This window comes from Pipistrellus hanaki, assembly GCF_964339955.1.
Source record: "Pipistrellus hanaki genome assembly, chromosome: 15".
NCBI classification, from domain to species: domain Eukaryota; kingdom Metazoa; phylum Chordata; class Mammalia; order Chiroptera; family Vespertilionidae; genus Pipistrellus; species Pipistrellus hanaki.
The window spans coordinates 25,831,190-25,848,893 of record NC_140517.1 but is presented as its reverse complement, the minus strand read 5'-3'; the positions used below and the strand labels follow the sequence as shown (position 1 = coordinate 25,848,893).

The window sequence follows — 17,704 nt, the reverse complement described above, 5'->3', positions numbered from 1 at the left end:
AAAAAGCTGAGTAGTGCCTGGGAGCACCCTTGTTTGCTCCATGGTTAGAGTGCAACACAGGGGTGGGGGTGGGGGTGGGGGTGGAATGCCCATCAGGGCTATAGATCCTTTTATGATGGTTTGGATAAATATTGATATTGAGAGTATTAAAGTCAGATGAAAATAGTGAAAAGTGAACAAAAACTCGTTTAAAAAAAAAACAAATTGAATTTTGTGATAAAGGAACATATAGAGGCAGAAAGTATTTGGTTTTACGAAAATGTGAAGACATAATCCTGCTTTCATTTTAGCAAATGCCCAGCGGGGGCACCGTGCACGGAGTGAAAGTGGAGGAATGGGAGACTAAGGGGCCGAGGAAACGAGACCAAAGGGTCAAAAGAGCAGCTGGACCCTCGGGTGGCAGCCGTTTTGACTTCCACGGCCTTTTAAACCTCAGGTTTCTCAAGAAGCACACATTTCTCTAAAAGCCACAATTTGAGCCCATCGGTAGGGCTGTCAGACTCAGCGAATGACATGAGGGGTGCACAGTTAAGTCTAAATTTTAGAAAAACAATGAACAGCTTTAAATACAAGTATATGCCAAGTCCTGCGTGTGATAAAACTCATGCATCCCGGAAACCAGCCCTTGGCCCGCATCTGCACGGCCCTGCAGTGGACAGACCCCTCTCCCGCCCCGCCCGCCTCCATACCCCCCATTATTAACTCCCCAACCACCGCTGCGTCCCCCGCGGGCTATCCGTCGCAGGTGGCGCGTGGGCATCCGCGTGGGGCTTGCTGAGCTTTCCACTCCAGGACCACCCAGTCCCACCGGTGACCCTCCAACCCCGAGGTCAGTTCCACTAGGAACCAATCAGCCGCCAGCTAAGTGCACGTGCCTAGAAGGTAGCGCTTTATTGGCTGAAGAAGCGCCAATCAGCGGGGCACGCAGAGGGGCGGGCGTGTGGGAGGGCGGACCCAGAACAACGGCCGGCAGAAGGGGCTTGGTCTGCGGTCGGAGGAGGAGTATGTGTGAGGGAGCTCCCACCCGCCTGCCAAGTGCCCCGCGTCTTAGTCTCCGCCTTCATCACCACGTCTCAGTGAGCATCGCCACTCCTCAGGAGCCCTCTCTCGGCGGCCTCTCAGCCGGCCGGCCCTGCCGGAGCCCCCGGCGGCCGTTGGGTCTGTTAGGGCGCCTTCACACCGAGCGCCGGCGGCCTGGCCTGGGCGCCCCGGGCCCCTGGTCCCTGCCCTCGCAGTAGCTTGTATCGCGTAGGCAGGGCCGAGACCACACCTAAGCACAGAATGTGAGCACAGAAGGGCGGTTTGCCGTTCCGTTGAGGATGTCAGTGGAGGTCTTCAGGCGTGGTTGTATCCAGGTGCTCAGGAACTGCGGCCAAGGACGTTTGTCTTGTCTCCCAGCTTTGCTTCTTTGAGTGCGGGCCTTTCCCAGAGGAGCTGGGCCGGACTTCTGGCCTGGGAGGCGGGGGTTTCAGCCCATAGGCACCACATGAACAGAGCTGGTTGTGGTAATAATGAAACACAAAAACACTGTATCGCTCTTCTGGTTTTCAGATAAGGTAGCAATAATGACGATAATAATGAAACTCAAAAACATCTGAATCATTTAGTTTCCATATTACCAAACACCTTTGACACGTCCCATTCCTGCCACTGGAGATTCCAGGTGGGCAGATTCTACAATTTGTTGGGGGCGGTGGGAGAGTGAGGAAGAGTAACAGAGTCACCCCAGAGACCAAGTACCCAGGTTTCGATGCTGGAAGGAATTTAGTTAAATGTGGTTTTGACAATGTTTTCCTTCAGTATTCTAAGTAAGCGAGGGGGCGACAGAAAGCATCCCAGGTGTGCTTGGCAGCTCCATGTCTTGGAAAGTGCTCACCAGGTTGGAATGTTGCTGTCTTCCCCAAAGGGCCTCGCTGGCATGTGCCTGAGCAATAGGTTCAGCAATGCAGGGCTCCATATTAACCCAACATCCAGGAGCCCCAGACAGCACAGGAGCCCACCACACTTTTTGTTATCACCCCAGATGCCCTCTTAAGGCTTAGAAGGATGACCCCTCACACCCCTGGGTTTAATGATATGAGCCAGTTCTCAGAAGGCGCCCAGGCCCTCACCCTAGCACTCCTGTATCCAATTTACACAAAGCCCAGAACTTTCTAAACCTCGTGCTCTTTTTTCCTAGGAAGAGCACATTTCCAACCCTCGGGAAAGAAGTGTGCCTCACAGATCTTTTGGTAAGGAAAGCAAACCCTCGTCTGCTTTACCCCAACCCCAACACACCCCTGTGGGGTGGGGAGAGCAGAGAAGGTAGGTTCAGAAGTAGCATTCATGAGAGGATCTGTCATACACAGGAGTTCATGGTTTAGGGGCCTTCTCCAAGCCCCCCAAATCTCTATGTAGTGTCACCCACTGCCTATCCCTAGCTCACAATTCCTCATGACACCGAGACAGGGATTCAGGAGGCCCGGGGGAACCAGCATTGCCTTCTAATGTACCTGCCCTGGGCATCCGCCCCTTCATCTGCCCTGAAGAGGGTGCCTTCCCCCCCCTTCCTGCTCATGGGTGGGCAGGATCACACGGGTGGGCAGGATCACACGGGATGGATGCGGAAGCCTTTGCAAGTGGAAAGCATTGTATGCAGGTTGACAAAGAGCAATCACCTCTCTGCTAGAGCTGGTTGTATTTCTCACGGCAGTGCGGCAGTAAGCGGTCACCAGTCCCAGCACACCTTGTCTGCAGGCTCTGGCTGTCCCCACTAAATGACTTGGGAGGGCAAGCCATGGTACCTGCCTCTTTCTGAGCTGCAATAGGACATGAGGCCTTGTCCCTGCCCTTGGACACCTTGCCTCAACCCTGGCTCTCTCTGAGCATTGATTTACTCTTCCAGAGAGTTCCTTGGCCCACGTTACAAATGCAGCCTCACATTCAATTGTCTTTTCTGGCTCTTGCTCAGATGTGTCCTGTCCCCAGTGCTGTTCACCGAGAACCCCTCTGCTGTGAGTACCAGTCCAGATTTGGGGGCTGCCTACTGGTGCTCCAGGCTGAGGCAGCACTACCTTACTGGGTCCCTCTGTCCCTGAGACCCCAAAAGCAGGTAGGTGACTTGAATCAGGGATTCTTCATCTGAGTCTAGGGTAAACTTCAGGGGACCAGTCACTCCTTAGAATCTTAAGTTCTGATTCATATAATCAGAATTATATGAATGGGTGTTTTTTGTTTTGTTATATCCTCACCTGAGGATATTTCCCCATTGATTTTTAGAGGGGGTTGGGGGAGAGAAACATTCATGTGAGAGAGACACATTGATTGGTTGCCTTCTGCATGCACCCTGACCAGGGTGGGGATCAAGCTTGCAACCAAGGTATGTGTCCTTGACTGGAATTGAACCTGGGATCCTTTATTCTGCAGGCCGATGTTCTATCCACTGAGCCAAACTGACTAGGGCACTGGGTTCTTTTAATAAGAGGGAGGAGAGATTGCTGCATGGACAAACTCCAAGGTCTGCCCATGAAGTTAGTGCTGTTATCCACGTCCTTGAGGGCTGTGGAATAGGCTCATACTCTTCTGCTGCTTTCTCCACCATCCAGCCCCCTGGGACATGGTGCAGTGACACTTTCTTGGAAACCCTCCTCTGATTTGGAATGCTTTCCTAGCTCCTGGTCCCTGTCATTCTGGCATTTATTATTTCCCATGGGTGGTGTGGTGTAGTGACCCTCAGTGGACAGGATGGGGTTCCATGTGCTTTTAGCGCAGCACCTACCATGGAGCATGCACTCAGCAAGTGGTTAGAAGACTGGGTAGAACTGGCCAGTGTGTCCTCATCCTGCCAAGCAAAGGGGTCACAGACAAGGCGAGGGGGTGGTGTCCATGCCATGGTGGCAAGAAGTGTAGAGGCTGGGGAGGGTCCTGAGTGCCCCAGGCTTTGGTAGGTCTTCTCGTTTGCCTAAGCCCTCATATCCCCTCAGCCTTTCCTCCGCAGAGTCATCTGTGCTTTGCAGAACATCTCATACAGGTTGTCTGGTGCTCCTGGCAGCTTTGGGAAGTCAACAGAGTCACTCAAAAGTAGTTTTTATTGTTTTCTATGATGCGTGACGTGCACATGGTTGGAAATTCCAACAGTACAAAGGAGCTTGCCTCCGCCCCCTTTCCTGTTACCCGTTCCCTATCCCAAGGCTTTTATGTGTCCTGGAGATTTTCTGTGTGTATCTGCTATCGGTGGAAATCATGCTCTTTGGTGGGATCTCTAGAAAGACATTCAAGAGACCCACCTATGGGAGAGTGTGACATGGTGATTTGGGGCACCAGATGCAAAACCAAAAGAGTGCCCCTGGGTCCCCAATGTCCCAATTCCAACCCTCCCGCCATGGAAAAAGTCCAGCCTCTTCTTTAAGACCCAGTCTGTGTATCTGATCTTGAGGCTGGTGGGCTTGCTCAGGCATGGCCTTCCTGTGAAAATGACAAATGAGTAAGAGCAGCTGGAAACCTCTGAGGATCCTTTGGCCCAGGTCCAGATCTGACTCTTCCTCCTCATTCTGCTGGCCACCCTGGTCTAATCAAAGCTGAGGGGTGGGGTCTACCCTGTCCCTGCTGGAAGGACCTGCAGAGTCACATGGCAAAGGGGAGGCTGCAGGGAAAGGGTGAAGAATTGGATGTGGCCCATCACAACTCATACACAAGCAATATTACACATATATTCTTTAAAACTGCAAATGGTACAGTGATGTACTTATAGTGCTGTATTTCCCACTTAACATCATGTCTGACAGACTAGACTATCTTGTTGTTGCCAAAGCCCATCCCATTTCCTCTGTCCCCTCCTCTCATCATTTATTGTTCTGTTTAGATGGGCATTCAGGCTCTTCAGTCACAACAGCCAATGCTGCAGTGAGTGTTCTGTGCACACATTTTGTAAATGTACACAAGTCCTGGGATACGGTCTCAGGAGTCTTTGTTGGACCGAAGACTGTCATTTTAGATTCTGATGGATGTTGCCAAATGCTGGCAAAGTCCTCTTTACGGCTGAGATGCTGACACTTAGGGGGGCTGAATGTTGTGCCCAAGGGATGTTCGTAGAGGCCACCAGGCTCAGGACAGAGCCAGGTCTCTCGGCTCCAACCTGTGTGTCCTGCCCCTGTACCACTCGCCATTCAGAGTCCCACTGCATTCAGAGGTGCATGGTGGGTAGTGAGGGCAGGGGGACCATGGAGATGCTGGTGCCTCCTTCTCCAGAATGTCTGGAAGGGGAGACCTGCTCCCTCAGCTGGGGCATTGGCCTGTGCTTGTGGGAGGGATGTAGAGAGGAGCTCACCGGGCTCCGTCCCTGAGGCTAAGTGTGTCTGGGGCACAGCTCCATCCACCTTTGGGTCTTCTCCCTTTCTCTCTGTTAGATCCAAAAGATGGTCCAGACTGATATCCCCAATGCCACCAAGGTGTGCCCCTGCCCAGATCGCCACTTTGGGGGCTATCTCCCGGTGCCTAGGGATCAAGCTGTGATGCCCTACTGGGTGCCCCGGGGCCTGAGGTCTTACAAGAAGGTAAGAGGGAGGCTCTCACAGTAGGGAGCCTGAGAGTGAGGACGGGCCTTCAGGGGGACCCAGAGATGAGGGGGAAGGTGCTGGGTTCTTTCCACACAGAGGCCTCCACTGACGTCCTGTGGGGAGGGGTTCTTTGGAAGCCGTGGCAAAGGAGCACAGAGGTGGTGTGTGGATGGGGCCAGGTCCCATGTCCTGGTGGAGGTTGGGAAGGGGGTACACTGCTCTCTGAGGAGGTGCCTGTCTCTGCTGCCCTCCTTACCACTATTTCTCCTACCATCTTAGCACTAGCCAAGTTTAGACTAGGTATTATGGTCAAACATTAGGATCCAGGGTTAGGATTAGGGATCAGTCATCCAGGTGGGTAGTGAGGGGAGGGGGACCATGGTTGTGCTTGTGCCTCCCACCCCAGAATGTCATGAAGGGGACCTCCCTCATCTGGGTGTTGGCGTGTGCTTGTGGGAGGGATGTAGAGAGGGGCTGACCAGGCTCTGTCCCCGAGGCTAAGTGTGTCTGGGGCACAGCTCCATCCACCTCTTCCCTTCCTCTCCGTTAGATCCAGACTGGCACCCCCGAATCAACCAAGCCATGCCTCTGCCCAGGCCACCGCTTTGGGGGCTATCTCCCAGTGCCCAGGGACCAGGCTGTGATGCCCTACTGGGTGCCCCGGGTCCTGAGGTCTTACAAGAAGGTAAGAGGGAGGCTCTCACAGTAGGGAGCCTGAGTGAGGGCAGGCCTTTAGGGGGGTGGGTGCTGGATTCTTTACACACAGGCCTCTACTGACGTTCCGTGGGGAGCGGTCCTCTGAAAGCCGTGGCAAAGGAGCACAGAGGTGGTGTGTGGATGGGGCCAGGTCTCATGTCCTGGTGGAGGTTGGGAAGGGGGTACACTGCTCTCTGAGGAGGTGCCTGTCTCTGCTGCCCTCCTTGCCACTATTTCTTCTACCACCTTCTCCTCCTTCTTCTCCTTCCTACTCTGCCACTACCTTGCTTGCTTCCTCATCATCTTGTCTCCTGCTTTCCACCACCTACTCCCTCACCCCCTCCAGCTCTCTCAGCCTGTCTGAGTGCCTGTTCTTATAGCCCCATCCCTGGGAGGCATAGAGGGTGGGGCGGTAGGGAGGGTATCAGGGAAGGACCATTGCTCTGAGTTTCTGTCCTGGCCCTTTGCTTTGTTTGGCTCCCCCAGGGCTCTGGGTTACAAGACAGTGACCGCAGGTTGGCCAGGTCCAGCCCTCCTCAGCCCTGGCACCCTTCTCCCATGGGTGTCCTGGGAGGTATTAGAGGCTTCCTTCTGCCTTCACCCACATCCCAGTTGCAGGTTTTCCACCATCAAGCAGTAAACTGTCCCCGGAATTAAGACCCAGAATCCTTTTAAAAGGAGACCAGGGCACTGATGTTTTGCGCTGGCCAAGGCCTCTTTGGTGGTTTCCAGACCAAATCCCCCTTCCCGCCCATGGGTCACCACGGTGGACACTTCTGCTCACGTGCTTTTCTTGTAGGTGGCGAAAAGACAGCAGAGTTTTAAAAGCATCAAAGGTAAATCTCCCTCGGGAAAGAAGGGGGGTCTCATGACCATCACGGTGGGGATGGGGAGACTTCTCTTATCCCAGATGCCTGTAACACAGAGATATCCACAGACTGGCACACATGGCACTTCTACCCCTGCACTATTGCCAGGCATCATTAATCACCCACCGTCTTCCCAGTTAAACGAGGGAAGCCTTAGACTTTACCCAAATATCAGCATTCTTAAAAAATTCATTTTTATTGATTTCAGAGGGAGAGGGAGAGAGCGATAGAAACATCAATGATGAGATAGTATCAGTGATCAGCTGACTCCTGCATGCCACACACTGGGGATGGAGCCCACAATCTGGGCATGTGCCCTTACCTGGAATTGAACTGTGACCTCCTGGTTCATAGGTCAATGCTCAACTACTGAGCCATGCTGGCTAGGCCAACATTGGTTTTTAAGATGAAACCAGTTTGCAATCTGGAGTTAGATGACATTTAAAGTGTTTTTTGTTTTTTTTAAACATACTGTGTCAAAAATGTACATATATTTATATATTCATAAGATATACTTTTCTACATTGTATATTCATAACATCCTCTGTTAATACCACCATATTTATGCATATATTCATTACACAGTATCTTCATACATTCATGTTCGTGACCTAGAATATACATATTCATATATTCACGACAGACAGAGTACATACATATTCATATGTTCATGAAGTAGTACATATTCATGATAAAATATATACCCATTTGTGACCCGGCATCTGTATTCAGTTATGCACTCCTGTCATACTATACAAGGGTGGCATCTGCACCCTGACCGTTACATCCATTTTCTCTAAAATGAATGGGTTGGATTTGCTCTTGAAGACCCTTTCTGGTGCTGATGTCCAGCACACCTGTTTTCTCCGCATTGTATGTGAGCAAAGGAGTAGACATGTTTTGTGAGCTTGTACCACATCTTCCCCTTGGCGTGCTGTAGCCAGGCTCAGAGCAGTGAGTACACCTTGATGGAATCTGTAAACTTGGGAGGAAATGGATGGATAGCGAGATAGGAGGTTGGATGCCCGATGCCAGGGCTCCTGTGACGGGCAAGTAGTTTGAGCGGCCCTCTCAGGGCCAAGAGAAGCTAGGTGGGAGCATGCTTGGGAAGTGAAGGGCCACTACTCCACATGCCCATCCCTTCATATTGCAAAAGATTAATATTTTTTCCTGATTATAAAAGTAACACAATTAGGAGAAGTATAATTTATCACAACCTTTGCCAGGGGGTCAATTTGGAAGTGTCTGTCAAATTTCATAATATGCGGAACCCTTAATCCAGCAAGCCCACATGGTCTTGTCTGTGGACACTCCCACATGCACCCTTGTATGCAGCAGTGACTTTCAGGACAAAATATTGGAAGCAGTATTTTGGGAGGATGGACATCAGGGGGGGTGTATTTGAAACATGGCACTTGCCACCTATAGAATGCAGTTAGGGACAATGAAATGGACCCCCTGCCCTGAGAAAAAACATTGTATCATAGAAAAACAAAAGCAAGCTCATATAAATTTAAAAGCAAAAGCCCTGGTCCTGGCCAGCGTTGCTCAGTGCTGAGAGTGTTAATCCGCGCACCGAAAGGTCACAGGTTTGATTCCCATTCAAGGGCACCTACCTGGGTTGTACGCGCAGCAGGCAACCAATCGTTGTCTCACATTGATATTTCTCTCCATCCCTTCCACTTTCTAAAAATCAATGGAAAAATATCTTTGGGTGAGGATTAAAAAGTGTAACAGTTTGTCCTACTGTTCTACTGATACAGAGTTTTTTTTAAATAAAGTGATTTTTATTTTTTTAAAACTATATATTTTATTGATTTTCTTTTTACAGAGAAGAAGGGAGAGAGATAGAAAGCTAGAAACATCGATGAGAGAGAAACATCAACCAGCTGCCTCCTGCACTCCCCCTACTGAGGATGCGCCCGCAACCAAAGTACATGCCCTTGACCAGAATTGAACCCGGGACCTTTCAGTCCTCAGGCCGATGCTCTATCCACTTAGCCAAACCAGTTTCGGCAATAAAGTGATTTTTAGCTTTTGTATCTGAAACTAGAGCCAATGTTTTGCTTTTTGCTTTGTTCATTATGCACCCCCACCCCAATTTCTTTTTGCAGGGCCCTTACCTACCTTCCTCCCTGCCCTCATGAGTTACCAGTGACTGTTAACTCAGACATACATCACCCAGCCCTTATCAATATCCTAACAGGGCTTTTGCTTCTTTGTTGTTAATCCTCACCTGAGGATTTCCCCCCCATTGATTTTAGAGAGTGGAAGGAAGGGGGAAAACATCGATGCGAGAGAATGTACTAATTGGTTACCTCCTGCACTCACCCCAACTAGGGCTAGGGATTGAGGTATGTGCCTTTGCCCAGAATCAAACCCGGACCCTTCAGTTTGTGGGCCGACGCTCTGTCCACTGAGCCAAACCAGCTAGGGCCTAACTGCTATTCTAACTGTATAGTCACACATATTTATGGGTTTATTTTTATTGTTTGTTTTTGGTTTTGAATAATACTCCACACCTTTAAGAAAAGCTAGCCTGGCCAGTGTGGCTCAGTGGTTGAGCGTCGACCTATGAACCAGGAGGTCATGGTTCGATTCCTGGTCAGGGCACATGCCTGGGTTTCGGGTTTGATCCCCAGTGTGGGGCATGCAAGAGGCAGCCAATCAATGATTCTCTCTTATTGATTTTCTATTTCTTCCTCTCCCTTCCTCTCTGTAATCAACAAAAATACATTTAAAAAAAGGAAAGCTAAACATGCAGTTAGTTTATTGTTGAATCATATAAGTCAACTGAGACATTGATAAAAAACAGTATTAGCCCTGGCCAGTTTTTCTCAGTGGTTAGAATGTCAGCTATAGACCAAAGGGTCATGGGTTTGATTTCCGGTCAAGGGCATGTACCTTGGTTGAAGGTTCCCCAGCCCAGGTAGGGAGGCAACCAATCAATGTATCTGTCATATATATATATATATATATATATATATATATATATATATCGATTTTTTACAGAGAGGAGGTGAGAGGGATAGAGAGTTAGAAACATCAATGAGAGAGAATCATCGATCAGCTGCCTCTTGCACACTCCCTACTGGGGATGTGCCCACAACCAAGGTACATACCCTTGACCAGAATCGAACCTGGGACCTTTCAGTCCGCAGGCTGACGCTCTGTCCACTGAGCCAAACCGGTCTCGGCGATGTATCTGTCTTATATCAATGTTTCTTTCTCTCTTTTCCCCCCTTCCTCATCCTACCCACTCTTTAGAAATCGATGGGGAAAATATCCTTGGGTGAGGATTAAAAAGCAACAGCAAAAACAGTATTATTTTTTTACTAGAGCCATTGTTTTATAGTTCAGGCAGATAATATTAATAAATGTTCAGGCCCTCAAACCCATTCAGTCCAGAGGTGTTCAATGGAGAGGATGGAGAGGGCAGTCTCACTGTACAAGTATTAGTATGTATACAGAGGAACTTGAGTTTTTAGAGAATGGAAAGGAGGGAGGGAATGTGTGTGGGGGGGGGATATCGATGTGAGAGAGGTTGCCTCCCACATTGCCACCTGCAACCCAGATACGTGCGCTTGACTGGGAATCAAATCCAAGACCCTTTGGTGTGTGGGCTGATGCTCTAACAACTTGGAAACTCTGGCCAGGACTGATTTCTGTTTAAAGAGAAAATTCGTATTTCTCATCTTATATTTTCCTTGTAAAGAGGGGGCTCATGTGCTTTTCTTTCCTTTTGCTTTTGCTTAGAATTTTTAAAAAGGAAAATATATTTGTTATATTTTATATTAATAGTGCACCTGCATATTAGTATATTTAGAATGTACATTTCAATGCATTAGTAGTAAATACATGAGTTGTATTAACAGGAGAGCGTGCATTTACAAAGTATTATAAGTGTCTAGAAACCTGAGAGCGTCAAGGAGATGGGAGCACAGGAATCCCACTGGTGGTTGTGATTGCTGTTAACTTTCTATATGGGAAATTTCAAGTACCCAGATAAGCCCCATGTTTCATCATTCAGCTCCAACTATCAGCTCCTCGCCAACCTGGTTTCATCTGAGCTTCACCCACCCTGTTTCCCCTCTCTAAATAGATAAATAAATAAATAAATAAAATAGAAAACATGTCCCAACTAAATTCCATATCCTGTCATCCATAAATGTTTCTGTATGCAGCTCTAAAAGATAAGACAGAAAACAGCCAGGAGGCCCCATGATCACCATGGAAATAAATAAACAGCCCTCTTCATCTTGATGAATGTTGGCGCAGTGTCCACTCCCTGGGGCTGTGACCTGCCTTGCTGGGGCACTTGGCTTCCTGCCCTGAGTTCTGGGGGCTGTCTAGTGTGCAGTGTGCAAACTTAGGGTGGGCCTGTCCCCACACCCAGGCTGGGCCTGACTCGCTTTCTCTGCCTAGAATCCCCCCTGGACTCGCACTCCTGGCACAACCGCTGGCGGATCTGCTGCAGCAGACACCTTCTTCTCAAGTGGCTGCAGCTCCAGGCCCTTCACCAGGAAGGGCAGCTGGCCCTGGAGAGGAGAGTGACCCCCCAGCCCTCCTTCCTGTCTCTCTGCTTCAGCCTCCTGGCCTTCCTCCAGGCTGGCTTGAGGGCCATCTCGTTCATTCGGTAAGCGGGCTTGGGTGGGAACAGAGGTGCCCCAGGCCCGTCTCACTCCCTGGGGTATAGTTGAGTCAAAGATGTGGGAGAACTTGGGTGTAGTTCAGCAAAAAAGTGAGGAATGGCTATGGCCATGGTTAGTGTTATGCGTTGTTATCAAGTCCAGAGTCTTGGTCATACCCAGAGCAGGTGTCTTTTCTCTCATTCCGTTGCTTAATGGAAAAGCAATGAGATATGTATGGTAGAGCTGATGGTGGGAACCAGGACACTTTGGGCCTCCCACCTTTCTTCACCTCTTTTCTGTCCCAAGTTCTAAAATCCTCCTATCCCCAAAGACCACCAGTTTAGTTCCCATAAATTTTCATCATGTCAGGGTTGAAAGTGGATCTGAGAGCTTGAGCACACTTTTGGGGTGGGACCTGCTGCCTCTCCCTGAGCCCCGCCCCAGTCATTGAGGCTGCATGTTGGAAAGCTCTTAACCAATCTGTACCCCACCAGCCTCCACCAGGCCCCACATTTCTCACCTGGAATCCTGCTTAGTCTCGCCTCCAGGAAGCCTTCAGGGTGACTCTGGGGTTCAAGAGACACCTCCGTTTACCCAGCTTCTTCCTTTAGTCTCCTCTGAGAAAGCCTTCCTTCTCCAAATCCCACCCCCAACCTCAACCCCAGTTCACCCATTGTTTCCTAACCATTACCCCTATCCAGTCCAATTCCTTTTCATCACACAACTATGTATATAGAGACATGCAAATACATATTAATATGTAAATGTATAGAATTCTAATTTACAGGTATTGACTTTGTAATTTTCTGTCTCGTCCAGAATAAGAGGAATATTCTAGAAAATGTCCAGCACCCAAAAACAGTTGTAGGTGTCATTTCCCCATTTTTCTAGTTGTATGTGGCAGGTTAGCTTTGTCTTTGTCTTTCTTTTATGGCCGGAAGTGGGAGTCCCTTTCCCCTGTGTCCCACTTGTCTGACCCGGTGTTGGACTCTCTGGGATGGTAAACTCCCTGTGATGTACATTCACTTACAAGTGACCTGGGGCTCAGCCTCTCAGGGCACGTGCTCCTAGGAAGGGGCCCCGGCAGGGCTCCGTCAGCTTGGAATGGCCTGTAAACATGAGTAGGTCAGCATTGTGAGATTTTCATGAAGATTTATCTTTCTTTTTATGCTTGCCAACTCGATATCAAATTTAGTTGGACTCCTCTGCACCCACTCTGGGAAAAGCAAAGAAAGAAGCTTGACTGTTAAGTAGATGGTCAGGGGAGGCCCAAAGGAAAATGGCTGATGCCTTTACAGGTGATTGTGTTTGAGGCAGGCTCTTAGCGCAGAGGTGCAGGCACCAAGCAACTGTTTAGGAGCTATATCTCACCTGGCTGGGGTGTACATGGGATGCCCTGCGAGATACCCCAAACTACACAACTAGCTTATCTGAGGAGGAGCCACTGGCCACCCATCATTTGGCCTGGCAGAGACTTGCTAGAATTGGAGAGGCCTCAGGAGGGCAGGTGCGCTCAGAACCTTCCTAACAGGGAGCCCCAAGGAACAGTGACTAAGCCAAGTGCTTGTATTCTTGATCAGACGTGCTGTAGCTTCCATTCCATTCCATTCCTTTTCTAGTTCTGCAAGGCTGGGACTCTATCCTTGTTCCGGAAGTAGAGAGGGGGCTCTGAGGGGTTGCGTGACTTGCCTGAGGTCCCGTAGCTAAAAGTGAGCCAGCTAAGGTTGTACCCTGGTGTTACCTCACTGCACCCCTCTCCTGCCTAGACTCCTCAGGTCTAAGTGCACTGGGCACCTGGTTGGCACCCCTCCACTCTCCTCCCCTTGGAGGCTTCCTGACAGGCCCTGCAAGGGGAGTGTGGGCTCAGCTGGAGGACCTTCCTAGTAACTGCCTTTCTCTTTGCTTTTCAGCCAATTTTGGGGGGTTTGAAGCTGGAATCTTCAGCTAGTGTTAAGAACATCAACAAAAATTTCAATCAGAATCAAGGTCTTTCATGAAAGTTGTCAAATCAGAAGGAGTCTATGATAGCCACTCTTTACTCAGATCACATAATTCACACTGAAGACTCAATCCAAGTATTTTCTCATGGGGGATGCTTGGTGGTACAGAGTTGCTGTGAATGCGGGTGTGATTCTGTTATAAATGTAATCAATAAAGGTTATATGTGAAACTCTAAAGTGGCCACTTTCTTATTGATAATGATTTCCCCTCATGAAGGAGTAACTTATTTTCTACCTCTGTGTCCCTGTGGGATAGGGGCCATTTCCAGGTTTCTCTTTCCTCTGCCAAGGAGAGCAGAATCTCTGGACAAGGGACCAGAAATGGTTTTAGCATCTGTATCACTTTAAATAGCATAAAGTTGTATGTGAATTGAATTTTTAAAACTGAGATACCATTCACATACCATAAAATATACTTTTGTTTGTTTGTTTGTTTGATTGATTTTAGAGAGAGCAGAAGGAAGAGGGAGAGAGAGAGAAACATCAGTGTAAGAAACATTGATGGGTTGCCTCCTATACAAGTCCTGATTGAATTCACAACCTGGGGATGTGCCCTGATCAGGAGTCGAACCCGTGACCCTTTGGTGCATGAGACAATCCTCTAACCAACTGGGCCACACCAGCCAGGGCTAAAACATATCTTTTTAAAATATATTACTCAGTGGTTTTCAGTATATTTACCACTATCTAATTCTAGACCTTTTTAGTCACCCCCAAAAGAAACACTGTATCTACCAAGCAGTTACTCCTCCTCCCCATCTTCCCCATCCCCTGGAAACCATTGACCTACTTTCTGACTTTTCCTATTCTGCACATTTCATGTATGTGTAATAATATAACATGTGGGGCTTCTGTGTCTGGCTTCTTTCACTTAGCTGAGTGATTTTTTAATTTTTTTTTTAATTTTTAAAATTGATTTCAGAGAGGAAGAGAGAGATAGAAACATCAATGATGAGACAGAATCATTGTTTGGCTCCTTCAGCATGCACTCTCCTGGGGATGGAGCCTGAAATGAAGGCATGTGCCCTCACTGGGAATCGAACTGTGACCTCCTGGTTCATGGATTGAGTGAGGCTCAACCACCGAAGCACACCAGCTAGGCATTAGCTTAATGTTTTTATTTTCATTTCTCTTGGGTATGTACCTAGGAATGCTGGGTCGTATGGCAACTTTCTCACCACAGTGGGAAACTGCACCATTTCAATTTTTATATTCCTGTTAGCAAGGCATGAGGGTTTGGATCTCTCTGTATCCTCTCCAACACTTAGTATCTGTCATTTTGCTACTAGCCATCCTTGTGGGTGTGAAGTAGTATCTTGTGTTTTTTAAAAAATATATATTTTATTGATTTTTTACAGAGAGGAAGAGGGATAGAGAGCTAGAAACATCGATGGAGAGAAACATCGACCAGCTGCCTCTTGCATACCCCTTACTGGGGATGTGCCCGCAACCAAGGTACATGCCCTTGACTGGAACCTAACCTGGGACCTTTCAGGCCGCAGACCGATGCTCTATTCACTGAGCCAAACCAGTTTCGGCAGTATCTCGTGGTTTTGATTTGCATTTCCCTGATGACTGAAGATGCTGAGCATCTTTTCATATGCTTATTGACTATTTGTATGTCTTCTTTGGAGAAATGTCTATTCAAACCCGTTGTGTATATTTTAATTGGACTATCTTTTTATTACTAAGTTTGTGTTATGTATTCCTGGTGCTATATATTTATCAGAAAATATTTGAAAATATTTTATCCTATTTTGTGGATTGCCTTTTCACTTAAAAAAAATCCTTTTCACTCTCATTTAAAAAAATTCTTTTCACTTTTTTAAAAAAAATCCTCACCTGAGAATATTTTTTCTGCTGATTTTCAGAGAGACTGGAAAGTAGAAAGGGAGGGAGGGAAGGAGATTGATATTAAGAGAGATACATTGATTGGTTGCCTCTTGCACGAGCCCCAGTTGGGGCTCAGAGGATTGAACCTGCAACCAAGGTATGTGCCCTTGACTGGGAATCAAACCTGTGACCCTTTAGTCCTTGGACCAATGCTCTAACCATTGAGCAACTGTCCAGGGCTCACTTCATTATTTCTTACCTGAAAATGGAATTCACCACCTTCTGGTGCATGGGACAATGCTCCAACCGACTGAGCCACACTGGCCAGGGGCCTTTTCACTTCCTGATGTCCTTTGGCAAAAATTTTTTATTTTTAGTGATCTTAATTTTCTAAGGTTGTTTGTTTTCTAAGTCATATGGTCATTTCTAAGAAACAATTGCATAATCCAAGTTTACAAAGATTTACCTATGTTGTCTCTTAACAGATTCATAATTTATCTCTTACGTTTAGATTTTTTATTATCAGTTAATTTTTGCAATGTTTTTATGGTGTGAGGTAGGGTTCTGGACTCATTATTTGCATGTGGCTATCTAGTTGTCCTACATAACATTTGTCAAATGATAAAAGTATAGCTGTGGAGAACAGAATAGTGGTTGCCAGGGGTTCAGGAGCCAGTGAGGTAGGAGCTAGTAAGGGTGTGAATATACAAGGGCAACATGAGGCATCCTTGTGATGGAAATATTTTATATTTTGACTTTTATCAGTGTTCTGGTTGTGATATTGCACCATCATTTTTAAAAAATATATATATTTAATTGATTTTTTTACAGAGAGGAAGGGAGAGGGATAGAGAGAAACATCGATGAGAGAGAATCATCGATCAGCTGCCTCCTGCACACTCCCTACTGGGGATGTGCCTGCAACCAAGGTACATGCCCTTGACTGGAATTGAACCTGGGACCTTTCAGTCCACAGGCCAACGCTCTATCCAGTGAGCCAAACTGGCTAAGACTGCACCATAGTTTTGTAAAATGTTACCAACTGGGACAAACTGGATGAAGGTAAGGGGCTCTCTATTGTTTCTTATAAGTATATGTGAATCCACAATGATCTCAAAGTAAAAGTTTAATTAGAAAAGCAGTACAGTTTGCTTTGGGAGATTTTGAGAATACAGGAAAGTACTCAAATCCCCTACCCTGAGCACCTCTGTCGCTGCCCTGGAGGAAGGAACGGACAGATTCCCACAGGAACAGACCTTGGACATGTGAACGGGTATCCATTTTAGAGACTGGAGGAAGTCTAGTCAAGAGGACTGGTTGCCACAGACATGCAGGACAAAGACAGCCCAGTGGCTGGCCCTGCAGGGTGGGGGTGGGGCGGGCATATCCTTCCCTCTGAGCTGGTTGTGGCTGCGGGCCTCCAGGCTCCCTGAGGGAGGCACAGCTGCCTTCTCCTGGGTGCATCATCAGAGTCCCAAGGGCTACATAGGCATCAGGCATTCAGTCAGCAAACCATGTTGCCTATCATGTGCCAGGCATTGGGGGGAGAGTGTAAGATGTGCCTGAACCCCAAATTGCTCTCAGGCAGATAGACAGTGGTGTTAAGAGTGAAGTACACGTGAGCATGGGGGTGGGAGTGCAGGGGACACTGTCCGTGGCACATCCTGTCCACATGCCCATGTTGCCCCAAGGACCAGCAATCTCTGACTGGAGTGATCTTTGGCTGTGGAGTCTGTGCAGGAACAGGTTGGATGTGTTGGGGAGTGACACCCCAGGGTGCAGCCCTCAACCAGTGCTGGTGGGTGATGTGGATAAACAGCCTCTTCCCCCTCTGAGCTGTGTTCTGTACTGTCTCCTGAGGTCCCATTAGGCTGAGGCCCAATTGACACAGTGGTCACCTTCCTGGCAATGTCCTTTGTCCTGGCTCCTTTCCTTCCCTGTCTTCCTCCCACACTTCTTCACAGGGCTCCCTGGATTACCTCTCAAAAAAACACTCAATCCTTGCCTCAGTCTGATTGGGGAACCTCAGATAAGAGAAGGCATGCTGACTAGATCTTGAGGGTCAGGAAAGGTTCTGGGGGCGGGGCCATCCGAGCTGAGACTTGAAGACGAGTCTGGTTATCCCAGCAACAAAGGATGAG

The 17,704-nt window shown here is 48.2% G+C and overlaps 1 protein-coding gene across 1 annotated transcript; it reads left to right on the top strand.

The window, feature by feature from the left end:
- The first annotated feature begins 944 nt into the window (after positions 1-944).
- LOC311632971 (uncharacterized protein C16orf95 homolog) lies at positions 945-13,907 on the top strand. Its single transcript, XM_084905065.1, has 8 exons — positions 945-1,076; positions 2,180-2,231; positions 2,951-3,091; positions 5,385-5,531; positions 6,085-6,219; positions 7,030-7,066; positions 11,525-11,735; positions 13,641-13,907. Exons 3-8 carry the CDS (start codon positions 2,951-2,953, stop codon positions 13,657-13,659), a joined length of 690 nt encoding a protein of 229 aa, XP_084761191.1. The 5' UTR covers positions 945-1,076; positions 2,180-2,231; the 3' UTR covers positions 13,660-13,907.
- The last annotated feature ends 3,797 nt before the right edge of the window (positions 13,908-17,704 follow it).